Source organism: Neomonachus schauinslandi, chromosome 5 (assembly GCF_002201575.2).
Source record: "Neomonachus schauinslandi chromosome 5, ASM220157v2, whole genome shotgun sequence".
In the NCBI taxonomy this organism is placed as follows: domain Eukaryota; kingdom Metazoa; phylum Chordata; class Mammalia; order Carnivora; family Phocidae; genus Neomonachus; species Neomonachus schauinslandi.
In genome coordinates this window covers 80,761,925-80,775,322 of record NC_058407.1, presented here as the reverse complement: position 1 = coordinate 80,775,322, position 13,398 = coordinate 80,761,925, and the positions used below count along the sequence as shown (strand labels likewise).

The following is a 13,398-nucleotide window of genomic DNA, read 5'->3' as shown; positions in this document are numbered from 1 at the left end:
TAAACTATTCCATATCAATTGTGGGGCAAATGTTTCAAATTTCAAGAAGTACACACTACCAGAGTCACCATAACTATTTTTATTACATTACAATAATTAGGAGCAGTACAGTTCATGACAAAAATATTACAAATTTCAGATCACTTCACAGCACATACTCCTATAAACATTTAAAAGTTAATTTTAATTAAAAGAGTGGTCATTTTTAAATTTAATGTTTGATATGACCAACATTCCTAGGTCAGCGCAACCAAATGATGGCAAACAACTGGATCACACTGCATATGTCCCACAAAAAAAAGCACAATGTACAAAATGTGCATGTTTCAGTTTACACTATACAAAAATAGTTAAAATACATTCCAGGTAAACATGTTACATTAAGAAATAGTACTAGTAAGAAATTGGCACTCAAAGGAAAAATGCAAAAGTATTTTCAACATGAAAACACAAGACAGTGGAATTGGAAACTTTTGGATAAAACATTACATAACCCATTTAGCTCTATGGGGAGGGCGACGCTCTGTAATGGACATTTCTGTAAGTTAGAACTTTGTTTTTTTCCTAAATTCATCTAAATTGCCTATCATCATCCCAAACAGGCACTTAAAACTATTAAACTAAAACAGTTATTAATCTAGTTATGACTATTCTTCAAGAACTGATGTAAATATATCTTTAGGAAGAAATAATTTTCATTTTCTGAAGGAATTTACAGCTACCAGTTGTATGCTGTTCAATTTCTCAATGCAGATTTCATGCTACCCAACACTAATACAGAAGTTATTAAATATAAATTCAGTTTTAAAGTAACTGATGGTTTTTTAAAAACCATTAATACAGTTATCAAGAAATTACTTTTTGACAATGGAAATGACAGTTTTTATTGCCTACCAAAAAAACAATGTGTATTTATTGTTTTGAAAAAAACGGTTAGAAGAAAAAAATCACTGGAACACAAATGAGATGAACTTGTGCAAACTGCAACCGAACATGCCTCACAAAAGTTTCTATATATATTAGGACAAAATTGTGCAATGGTGGCAAAGATTTTGATAACCTGTAAGTTAGGTTCTAAATTCCTATGCAGTGTGACTCAGTTAAAATAGAGCCTAGAATTCCTAATTGGTAATATTCACTCAAATTATACTACATACTTCTGCTATGTTCTTCCACAAACATGTTAATGTCTAAGACTAGGTAATTTAGCAATTTTTTCAACTCCAAGGATTTTTATCTTTAAGGCCGTAATAATTACATAACATTTCTTTCTGGGATTATCGCTCCCCTTTTAAAATCTCTACAAAAACAAACCTTTTGTCAAACCATTCAAAATTCACATAATAAAGGATGATTACCACTGCCTAAAAAAAGTTGCCCAGCTACATCAAAAAATTCAAGAGTCCTAAAAATCCCTCAGTTATGCACTGCAATTCCTGAAGTATGGCCATTTCTTTCTCTTGTGTAGAAACAAGAGGAAGTACTATATAAAGTCTTAACACCCTATCTAGATAATGTTCCATAAACCTGTAGTTTAGCATAGCATTTCAGAAATTGGACTGAATTTTACACAGAAGTTTCCTTTTCTGTGAATTAGTTCAGGCATCTGTTTATTCATACCCAGATAAATAAAACTGTTTTTGAATTCAATATTTAAGTCTATTTTAATTATGATACAAAGAGACCAACTAGAATATTACGCACTTGGGAATTTTAATGTTATCATCTGACATACGATTTAATGTGTACTACAATTGTCCCAATAAAGTCACATAATTATCCCAAATAAAAAATACAGTCACGTTTACTCCCTTAAAATAATGAAGTAAAGTGATCTACATAAAGTAGCTTGATTAAACAGCTTTATTGGAATCCGAGTGAAACAATTATTTTAGAACTGGAAGAAACCTTAGAGACCATATCCCTTCTTTGCAAAACTAAAATATGCATTATCTTATTTCTGGGTCATGTGCCAAATGCCTCACTAAGATTACAGACCACTCTAAAATATCAGCACTACTTAAGGATAGGAATTATGTCCCTTGTTGGGGATACTGTAGGATCCCCACTGCCTTGTGCAGTACCTGGCATCCAATAGGCACTCAAATACTTGCTGGATAAATGAATTCTGCTAAAAAGTAAGCTCTATGAATTAAATTTTAAAGTATTTTTCATTGTAAGAAGATTTTACTTACTAAAATAATGGAATGTATCACTGTTACCAGGTCTAGTCCTAGTTTTAGATTATCTAAGGAATCTTTCAGTATTTATTAATATAAATTTATTAAATTCTTCTACTGGATAGGGTCTATTCTTAGCAGGTATGAAAAATCCTACTTTTCCTACTTAGCCACTAGTCGACCAGGTAGCAAAGAGATGATGTTCAAAGGATCAAAATTAAATTGCTCTAGCTACCACCTGAAAATTAGCTATTAGGTCAGATCCTATTACAGTAATCTGTCAGATTAAGTTGAGCCTGAACAATGTGACTTGATGGGAAGCCTTCATGGAGATACCCAAAGCAGCAATAAATCTTGAGGTTAGGGGAATTAGAAGAAAAGAAAGTCATGTGGCATGTAGAAGGGTAGGCAGGCAAGATGACACTACTATGGGAGGGGAGTACTGCTACTGGAGAACAGATACTCAAAAATAAACTTCACCTCTTGCACAACTTTGTCTAAGACTGGCGCTGAAGATAACACAGGTAAAAAGTTACAGACTGTGCTGAGATTGACAAACAGGTATATCCTTATGTAAACTGAATGTAAATCACATAGTTGTAATGCTAGCTAAGCCTCTGAGATGACTCCTTTTAACATGAAGAAATGGACAGTAAGTGATTTGCCCAAAACTGAAATTGTAAAAGACATGTAACTAGAATCTAAGTCACCTTCCTCCTGGTCCAGTGATATTTTCACCTCAACACACCATCTCACTTCAGATATTTAAAAATACATTTTAAATGCACTGAAAGAATCATTGTTATTAATTTATTATTTAAGCATTAGACATTCTTAAATATGGACCACACTTGCAAAGTGTGTATGAAATGTTACTTTAGCCAGTGTTGAGAACTAGCCAATACTAAAGATTTTGAAACTTTTTCACTTCATTGTTTTTTTAAAAAAATTAAAGTCTTGCCACCCCTACCCCAAAATCTTAATTGAAATGTTTTTAAAAAGTTCTATTGGTTTTTTTTTTTTTTTTAAACAAAAGTGATGTTCCTGATCTGTCAGCAGGACCACCACATAGTGAGGATGCATCTTATCCAAACTCTCCTCGTCCCCACTTCTGACCACCCAATTCATGACAACAGGGAGACCACAGGGATGCCAGTCCATACTATGAAACTCTTAATGAAGCTCAAAGGTTTACACAAGGCCTGGCCTTGCAACCTTGGTCTCTTTAACATCTACTAAAGCTAACTGGCCCAAATAATCTTTAACGTCACTACCAGAATTAAAACTATTTTCTAAGACCAAAGATCAAGAAAAGATTTAAAGTTATGCTAAGAAAGAGCAATCTGACACAGGGAGACTGTATTTAATTCCTATGGGAATTTTTTATACATGTTAAAATTTTTTCAATTAATACAAAAATTTAGTAGCATGTAAATATAGCCCCAAAATGGTTGCTATAATCCTCATTACATACTGGGTCTGCCTTTACAGGAAAAGCTATTCAGAGTATTATAGGAATTTATCTAATATGGAAAGTAAATGCCTTTTAATATTTCCCATTGCCTTGTATTTTTTTTCCATTTTTTCCCTTTTTATAGAAAAAATATAATATTTTTGGGAGCGTGACTATGACAAATAGTGAAAGATGGAGAAAACCTTGTGAACAGTGTAACTTTACATTCATTAAGGGTGACTGAAACTATAGGACATTATACCTACAAGATGAATCTACAAGAAGCCCATAAATTCATGTTCCCTCAATGTTTCAGTAAAACCAATCATGAAATCTCAACTGAAGTTATAATTAGTAATTAATCCATGTATGTGACTAGATAAAACACAGAATAGGGATGATTCGAAAGCTTCATTAATTTGTTTCACATCAAAGTTCACAATTGGTTAAGAAAAATAGGAAGTAATCAACTGCATGCACCAAAAACCCCGAGACCGAAATCTCAGGTATTCAGTTTCTTTTTCACAGGCATTGCTAGTTCAAAAACCAAAACTCAGGGAATACTGGCACTTAGAGGAAAAAAAGTTTCCACTGTCATTTTAAAATAAGCATTCAAGATAAAAGCTTAACAGTTCAGATGGAGCAGAAAATTAGGTAATGCTAAAACAAATGCTAATAATTTAGTGTAATATACAAAAATTACTTTTACTTAAGTATGCCTTAAGAAAAAAGTACAAATTGTATTTACATAATTATACACTTTGTCTTTGACTTCTTTTTCTTCTTTTTACCATCTTTGCTCATCTTTTCTTTATGTTTTCGAATTTCTCGAACTAATGTATAGAAGGCATCGTCAACACCCTGAAACACATAACAAATATTAAAATGTGAGTATATATAATGGATTGAGGTATACAGATAACAGAAAGGATATATAACTACTGGAAACACTAATACTGATAAAGAGTAAGGACACTTTACATTTTTCTTTAGGCAACTGAATATATGTATCAGACTTCTATTCTTATACTGTCTTCTTCATGAATATTTCATCAATATCATAAATAGGAACACTAACTTTCACAAAAGGCAAAGAAAATCAATGTACACAATCTTATATAAACTGAACAAATAACTTTTTCCCAGAACTTAACTTTGCTACTCATTTTTCCATATTGGCATACTTTGTCACCAAAATCCAAATGCACTTGTGTGTTTTTCTGTGTGTGAATATACATTTACATTTAATTATCCCAGAGTTTCTAGATATTAGATATAAGCCATGCAAGTATATATTATTTTCATAAATATTCAGTAACAATATTTGAGCTCTGGGTTCAATACTTACTTAAATCCATTAGATTTAAATAATCCCCAGGAAGTAAATACTCAAATATCCTTTCAGCTTTCAAATAATATATATTAAGGCATAGTTTCAATTCAATACTTAACATATAGAAACTTAAAGTTGATTCCAAAGATAAGACACAATAGTTCGAAAAATGTAATACTTCAGATTTGTAGAGAAATGAGCTAAATCATTTAAATGGTGGTGTAGTTACCAATCTGGAGTAGACTCTCTTTTATTTATTATTGTTTTAGTTTCTGTTAAATACATTATGTATTCAAAAGTTTGCCATAATAAGCCAAATTGCTGTATCTTCAAAGAAATTTTCATTTGGTCATTTTGATACATCTATTCCTGATCAAAGCAAGGTGTATAAGTAAGTAATGGCTGAAAGTGATTTCAAGTCAGAATAATTTTTATCCTAATAATTCATAAGGTAGAAAATGGGACTCTGAAAGTGGTAGCAGAACAGATTTTAACCCTGCAATACTGAAATTATACAAGACTACAGAAGTCAATTCCTGTCATGACCCCATTAAAAAGCAAGTTAAATATAACAGCAAAATAAAAAACTGAAGAAAACAAAAAAAAATTCAAAAAGTATGATCCTCTATGTATTTTAAAATCTGTTCAACGGAAATAGTAATTATTTTTAAGCCTGTTAACCTAATGATGCTTTCAAACAGAGACACTAGAGGGAGTCCTAAGAACAAGTACCCAGCAAATAAAGTTGTATAAATCAAGCTACTTTAAGAACAATGAAAATTGGGTTTTTACTCATCTTAACCACTTCTGTTGAATATTCATATAAATGCACTCATTAAGTTATATTATCTTGAACATAATTTAAAATTTAAAAACTTAACAGTGATATGATTTCTCCTTTACTACACTACTAAGATCTTTTACAATTAATATTTCAAAATAATAACATTAATTCAGGGCATTTTCATTCAAGTTACATTTAACTAATTTCACAACAGATCTAAAAATCAGAAAAATATTATCACTATTTTTAAAGAAACACAGAGCAGGAATGACAGGCTTGCTCAGGTTTAAATAAAGAGTTGTAGGGGTGCCTGGGTGGCTCAGTTGGTTAAGCAACAGACTCTTGATTCTGGTTCAGGTCATGATGTGGGGGTCGCAAGATCAAGCCCCACCATGGGCTCCGCCCTGAGCGCAGAGTATGCTTGAGATTCTCTCTCTTCCTCTGCCTCTGCCCTTCCCCCACACCCCCCGCTCCCTCTCTCTCTCTCTCTCTCTCTCTAAGGGGCACCTGGGTGGCTCAGTCGGTTAAGCATCCAACTCTTGATTTCGGCTCAGGCCATGATCTCAGGGTCCTGGGATCGAGTCCCACATCGAGTTCTCCTCTCAGCAGGGAGTCTGCTTGAGGATTTCTCTCTCTCTCTCTCCCACTGCCCCTTCTCCCCATTCTCTCTCTCTAAAATAAATAAATCTTGAAAAAAATAAATCTTTTAATATGTAAATAAATAAATAAATAGTTCTGGATAAAAACCAGAGTTTTTGTGTGAAGTCTAGTGAAAAAAGTCCCCAATAAAACACTCAAACTACACTCAACTGATGTTCTCCACTTTCTGATATCATTCATTACTGACACACATATGCTTTTTCTTTACCCAAAGGAGAGAGGAAAAGTGATAAAATATAATTTTTCAGCAATACAATCAAGGCTTAATTATATTAACCTTCATGCTAACACTTTTAACACATAAAAAGCAAAAACTTCCAATGATATAATAAAGAATTATTTTACAGCTCACCAACCCAACTGATTTATAATCATAAATCCTTAGAATGGTATGGAATCTTAAAAGAGGATCTAGTCCAACTCCCCCACCCTTCACAAATTCCCTTTGATCACACACACAAGCTTATGTAGTCTACTCCACTTCAACTGCTTTTATAATGAAGGAAAATGTAAACGATACTAAAATGGTGAAGCAGATAAAATGAAAAACCGTGATATGGATATAGAGAAGATACATTCTAAGGTGAAAACGACACAAGTATTTAGGAGACAATGAAAACAGAATTGTTAACATTACCTTCTTCAAAGATTCTGACAGATACTTTAGGTTAATATTGCATTCTTTCTTAATATTAAACTTTTTTTATGTAACATATTAAAATTAAATAATTCCAAAGATTAGGGATAGGTTATAATCAGTAGAAAAAAGGGCACTGAATTCCTTTTTTCCATATGGGAATTAGTCATTTTCATAATATATAAAAGACAAAAATATTATCCCAGTAATTTTGCTCAAACCCAACCATTTTAGGACTAAGAAAATCTAATTTGTATATATTTCTGTCAATTTAATTTTATAAAACTATTTTTATTTAAAACTTTAAGTATTACCAAGTACATTTTATTTAAATGCTTTCCATGCCCACTGAAGAAACAAGGATTTAATTCATCATGCCCACCAATTGACATTCACACTACATAGTCACAAATAAGAAATCAGAAAATGATGTGCTTCCACCTTTGTTTTAAATAAAAGTTAAACTGTAAAACTTATTTTATTGTACTTTAAAAATCACCTCTAGTAAGACAATAGGAGGAGAAAATAAAAACCCACCACCTAAATCTGGTCGTGGCTACTGTTATTTAAAAAGTTTAACTTCTCGGGCGCCTGGGTGGCTCAGTTGGTTAAGCGACTGCCTTTGGCTCAGGTCATGATCCTGGAGTCCCGGGATCGAGTCCTGCATCAGGCTCCCTGCTCAGCAGGGGGTCTGCTTCTCCCTCTGACCCTCCCCCATCTCATGCTCTCTCTCTGTCTCATTATCTCTCTCAAATAAATAAAATCTTTAAAAAAAAAAAAAAAAGTTTAACTTCTCAATTACATTGCAATGTTAAATTTTATCAGAACTTCTAAATTAAGATATTGTTCTATACAATGATACTCAAAAAATATTAAGAGTTCATAAATTTCAATAAAAATTAACGCCAGTCATGCTTTATTTCTTCTGAGGTTAGCAGATTAGTATAGCATCTATCTTTTGGGACTGAGTCTATTCAGATGTACATTTTATGCTTTTGGGAGATACACTAATTACTTCAGACCTTAAATCCACATAATAAAAACTACTGAGTGAAATCTTTTCTGAGCAAGACCAAATTTGGTAATTGGTTTAGAAAGGAAAACTGGGGCACCTGGGTGGCTCAGTTGGTTAAGAGTCCAACTCTTGATTTGGGCTCAGGTCATAATCTCAGGGTCGTGAGATGGAGCCCTGTGTTAGGCTCCATGTCAGCGTAGAGTCTCTCTCTCCCTCTCCCCCACTGCGTACACGCCCAAGCACATGCACATGCTCTCTAAAATAAATAAATAAATCTAAAAAAAAAAAAAAGGAAACAAATTCCACTCAGTAAATCCAAATGGGCAGCTACTATGTGCCAGGAACCTTGTTAGGCCATCATCACGCAAAGATTGAAACTACATGGTTCTGGCTAAGATTCTACTGTATAGGAATCAAACATAAAAGAGCTTATTTCAATTTAACATGGCAAGCATGTAACAGTTAAGAACAGTATATTGGGAATACACAGGAAGGGCATTATGCCTAGTCTAAGGCTATAAAGAAAGATTCTTGGAGAATAAACAACCATGCAAAAATGTTAGCTAATTAGTAAGACTATGGATAAAGATAATGGCATTCCAACCAAAAGCAACAGCCAAGACTCAAGGGAAGGTAAGAAATAACATGGTGTTCAAGTAAGGACAAAAAAAAAAAAAAAAAAAAAATCAACAAAAAAAAACTTCAGGCAAGGAATTTTTAGGGATAAAGCCAAAGGCTAGAAGAAGGGTAGAAAGACGTTAAAAGACTATATAACATACTATGAAGTTTGAGATTTTATTCCATAGGTAACAGGAAGTCAGTGACTGGACTTAAAGAAAAGAGAATGACATTTCTTTTAAGTGTATCTCTCCAGTTGCACTATGAATAAAGGCAGCAACAGATAAGCCAAATAACAGAATATAACAGTCCCAGCAAGAAATGATAGGAACCTGAACTAATGATGTGATAAAAGTCAAAATGTAACATCAAAGGAATTTGTGGTTGCCTCCAAATGAGAGTGCAAAAGAGGGATGTCAGAGTCATCCCAAGACTCCCAAGTTTCTTACTTGGGTAAAAAAAATGCTGATGCCACTGAGTTAGAGAACACAGGCAGAATAAGTATTTGCTTGCAGAATGTCCAAAAGAAAGAATACATTGTAAGAGTGGGTCCTTCCCCACCCTTGGACCATTCAACCTTACTCTCTATGCAGTTTCCTTTCTTTTTTCTTTCTAGACCCGATGACAAATGCAGTCTACAGCTATCAAAACTGCATCAATTATAATTAATATGCATATTAAAAATAAATGTACTAATTATGGAAACAAACTACCTATTTCTTATCTTTTAATACTTCAAATCAGAATCCCACACCTAGGTAGTTCTAACATGGTTGCTACTTTGTTACCTTTGAAAGACATCTGCTTTCTGCCAAAATTAATATGCTGAACTTACCAGATTACATTACAATGCATTTTTTAATTTTCACACAGCCAGGAGTCTTTTCTTCTTTGTTGATTTTTTTCAATCTGTATTGTCGGATCTCTCTCACCAATGTATAAAAAGCATCCTCCACTCTCTGCATTGTAAAACATAACTTTAAAGTCTGTTTCATTGGTAATAATTTATTGGGACAGCCTTATGTAAGAAGTTTGAAATTATGACCTTTACTTGAGAATTTCTTTTTAAAACAGACATCAGATTGTTTGAGTAAAACTGGGGATGCAGTTTTAAAATATGGGCTTGAATCCTGGTTTGTTCTTTAAAATCATTTTTGTTTTATAATGGAATTGGAATTCTAAAAGTTTTTGATTAGAATTAGGGGAGATTATAAAAAACCTAGGCACATATATTAGTATCTGTGTATCAATTAATGCAATCATTTTAGTTCACCAGTCATGGAATTAATCAAAGCTTAACCTGAAGTTAGATTTAAATTATTTGACTTAGGAAAAACAAGCATCCCTATCTCTCCCACCTTCCCCTACCTGGGGAATGAGGAGAAAAATGGTACAAACAGGATGTTTAAAGTTAAAACACACACACACACACACACACCACACACACAAAAAATACCTCAAAATAAAGTTGGGTCAAGAGACTGGAATCTTGAGTTCTATCTGCAATTAAAACACTGTCCAGCCAATTTCTAGAGTCCACAAGTGGAGCTGAAACTGAGACTTTTGCAGGTGGATAGCTACATTATTTAAATAAAAATGCTACATGAAGGCTGTTTACCATAATATGAAAACACCATGAATTGTTTAAAGTACACACACAAAATAGTAACAATGCATTTTGTTTCCTTATTAGAAGTATTCTTAAAAATAATTTTTAGAACAGTATCCAATTATACTGGCTTCATACCTTCTATTCTAATTTAAATACTCTAAAGGGAGAAAGGGACTTCTGCTTAATGCCATAGTAAGAAAGTTATGACAACAGACACACTCATATATGGCCATATGGAGATCAACAAAGTTTTTAATGTCTTTTTCAGTCCAGAAAAGCAAGCAGTAGCTAAAGGGGACATAGTATTCAGTTAACTGTGCTCCTAGTTTGTCTAAGAAAACATACCACTAAAAGTTGAAGCTTACATCTAAAGATAAATGCACACAAATATTAATCTACATGTACTGATTAATTTAAAAGATTAATAATTGTGTTTATGCTTCTAAAAGAAAATGTAAGTATTTAGAAAGGGTGGTATATTTTATTGCACATTTAATTTTAAGCCTAATCTGTTTTTGTATTTTAAAATGAATTACTTACTATGGGGATTGGCAATATTTTAACTCTCTGGGATTGGTAACATCAGTCTTTCTATGAACCAAATGTGACAAAATGGACTCAGTACCTAGAAAGCTAATATATATATCAAAAATATGATTTGTAGGTTTAAATTCAATCAGGCACAGAGAATTGACCATTTAAGTATTAAATGAAGTAAAATAGCTAAGGTTTAATTTTTCCATTCAGAAGTTATCACATATTCATTACCTTTAACAGTTAAGGGGAAAAAAAGGCACCTCAATTCCTTAGGGTATATTAATTTTTATAAATCTCAAGAATATACTAAGAACTGCTTCAGTAGAGTTCAGTAGTTTACCTTTGAAGTAAAACTTTAAAATTCATAAAATTAAGTTTCAGTTAATAGGCATTTAAATATGTTGTTTATACATTAAAATGTACATCTCAAGTTATTTATAACCATCCAGTGATATATTTCTATTCAGCTATCTAATACAAAAATCATAATAGCCCAAGAAAATTTGCATCTCCTTTTTAATGGAATCAATTTACTCAACTAGCTAGCCAGCTAGCTAAGTCAACTACAAAATAAAAATTTCCAGCCATTTTCTGAAATTATTAAATACATTGGTACTTTAAATTAGATAGCCACTTGTGCATGTATACAAATCTTTTAGTATTTTGTATTTATCATTCTCAAGAGGAAAGGGTTTATTTTTTACTTTTAAGTCCTTAACAAATTATATATCAGAAATTCTCATTACATAAGATAAGTAACTTAAGGCATTAAAATCACTCCTGTAAAACATGTAAAATGTAAAGTATGAGCTGGCATTTAAGATATTTTCATAAATAATTCTCTTTCAATTCAAAAATCAATGCAAGAAATTAAATATATATATATATATATATATATATAGACATACTTATATGTGTACACACACACACACACACACACACAAAACAAACCAGGTAAAAGCTCATATTTTTTAAGAATGTAAACTGTTATTGCTATTTAAAAAAAAGTTACAAGGTCAGTAAGAGAAGTAGTAAAACATGCTGGGGGGAGAGGACAGGGTTTTGGTCCTCCACTAATTTAGCAGAAGCAAATTTTGATTGTAACTTATTACTAAAATCAGTTTGAACATGTCTACTTTTTAAGTGTGTGCATCCCCATCACCAGTACAGAATATATGATTTTTGTTTCCAGCAATGCAGAGAGAAAATTGGAGGCCAATAATTAAAAAGAAGCGATTACTACCCACCACCAAGAATTCAGCATTAGGACCTGAGTGGCTAAGATAATTAACACTGAGAAATAGTCTTCCAGAGTGACTCTGGTCATTTCTTATTTTTACTAAGAGGAAATTATATCAGATTTTAAAGAATCAGCTATTTACCATATTTTCTCAGACAAATTATTTCTCATTTCTTGATAATATGCTTTAAAAGTCATATGACATCAAGAGAACATTGTTTATCCTTGTGTGCACCTTAAGCCACTGGCACTACCGAAGAACACTGGTTTCATACTCCAAAATGTGTAAGTAATTTTTGAAGACAAAGTGTAGCTGAAACAGATTTTTCAATACCCACTGAGCTAGCTGCTAAGCTCTTAACTGGCACTCAATGATTTATTCCTGGGAATATGGCTTATTGCCACATATGTTCATTTTCAAACATCACTTACTAAACTTTCAGAACAATTGAAAATATGTAGGAACAAGTGTACAAGTTCATACGTGTAAACTGTTTTTAAATCAAGAGATTTGACAATAATTTCAGCTCAGCTATTATCCGAAAACACACTTGTGAGACTAAGGAAATAGAGCATTCCATACCAGAAAAGAAACTGTCAACAAATAGCATCATCCTATATTCTGGTGCCTATAATGTTTTCACTAAATTATTTCATTCTAAAGTTCCTGTTGAGTGGCCTATTATCAAGGAAAATTCTTGAAAACACTTTCAAGGAAATAACACTTCAAATACCCTCAATAGAGACAGATACAAGACTACTAGCCTTCTTGGGGGACAGGAATGGGAGAAACTAGATGTATTCTTAAAAAGAATTCTGTATTGATGAATTTCTCAAGAAATGTGGCCAAACTATAGTCCATCTCAGGTACTACTGAAATGCAGCAATACCACTAACTTGGGAGGTTATGCATGGTGCACATAGCAGGTGCTCAGTTACTGTTTTATTTTTAACTCATAAAAAGGCTAAAGTTCAAAATATTTATCTCATGTACACAAACTCAATTACTAACAAACAGAAATACATAAGGAGATTTTTTATTTGGCTTGCTTCAAAACAATTTGATCAAAAGCTTTCTTTAATACAGGTCTTCTAACAACCAATTTTAAGTATCTAGAAATTAACAAAAACCAGGAAATTAATCACTCAACATTTTCAAATGTGTAAAGCTAATTTTCACATTATGCTCAAATTGAGACCTCCAGGAAGTAAAAAAGCTGAATCAGGAGTAGCAGATACGCTAAGAATTCTGCTTCTGTCATCCACTTTCCTGAACCCTCCCCAATTCTGATTTTAGCAGACTGGAAAACACACAGCTGATTACCATGG

The 13,398-nt window shown here is 32.6% G+C and overlaps 1 protein-coding gene across 3 annotated transcripts in view; it reads right to left on the bottom strand.

Moving 5' to 3' along the window:
* Window positions 1-63: 63 nt before the first annotated feature.
* Window positions 64-13,398, bottom strand: part of KRAS (KRAS proto-oncogene, GTPase) — a 45,443-nt gene continuing 32,108 nt past the window's right edge. For 2 of the 3 annotated variants that reach the window (XM_044915444.1, XM_021690533.2), the window contains exon 5: window positions 64-4,494. In XM_044915444.1, the coding sequence (XP_044771379.1) occupies window positions 4,378-4,494 (117 nt within the window). In that variant the 3' untranslated portion in view covers window positions 64-4,377. Of the gene's footprint in view, window positions 4,495-9,241; window positions 9,243-9,523; window positions 9,640-13,398 lie in introns of all 3 variants that reach the window. The other variant, XM_044915445.1, reaches the window with a different exon arrangement.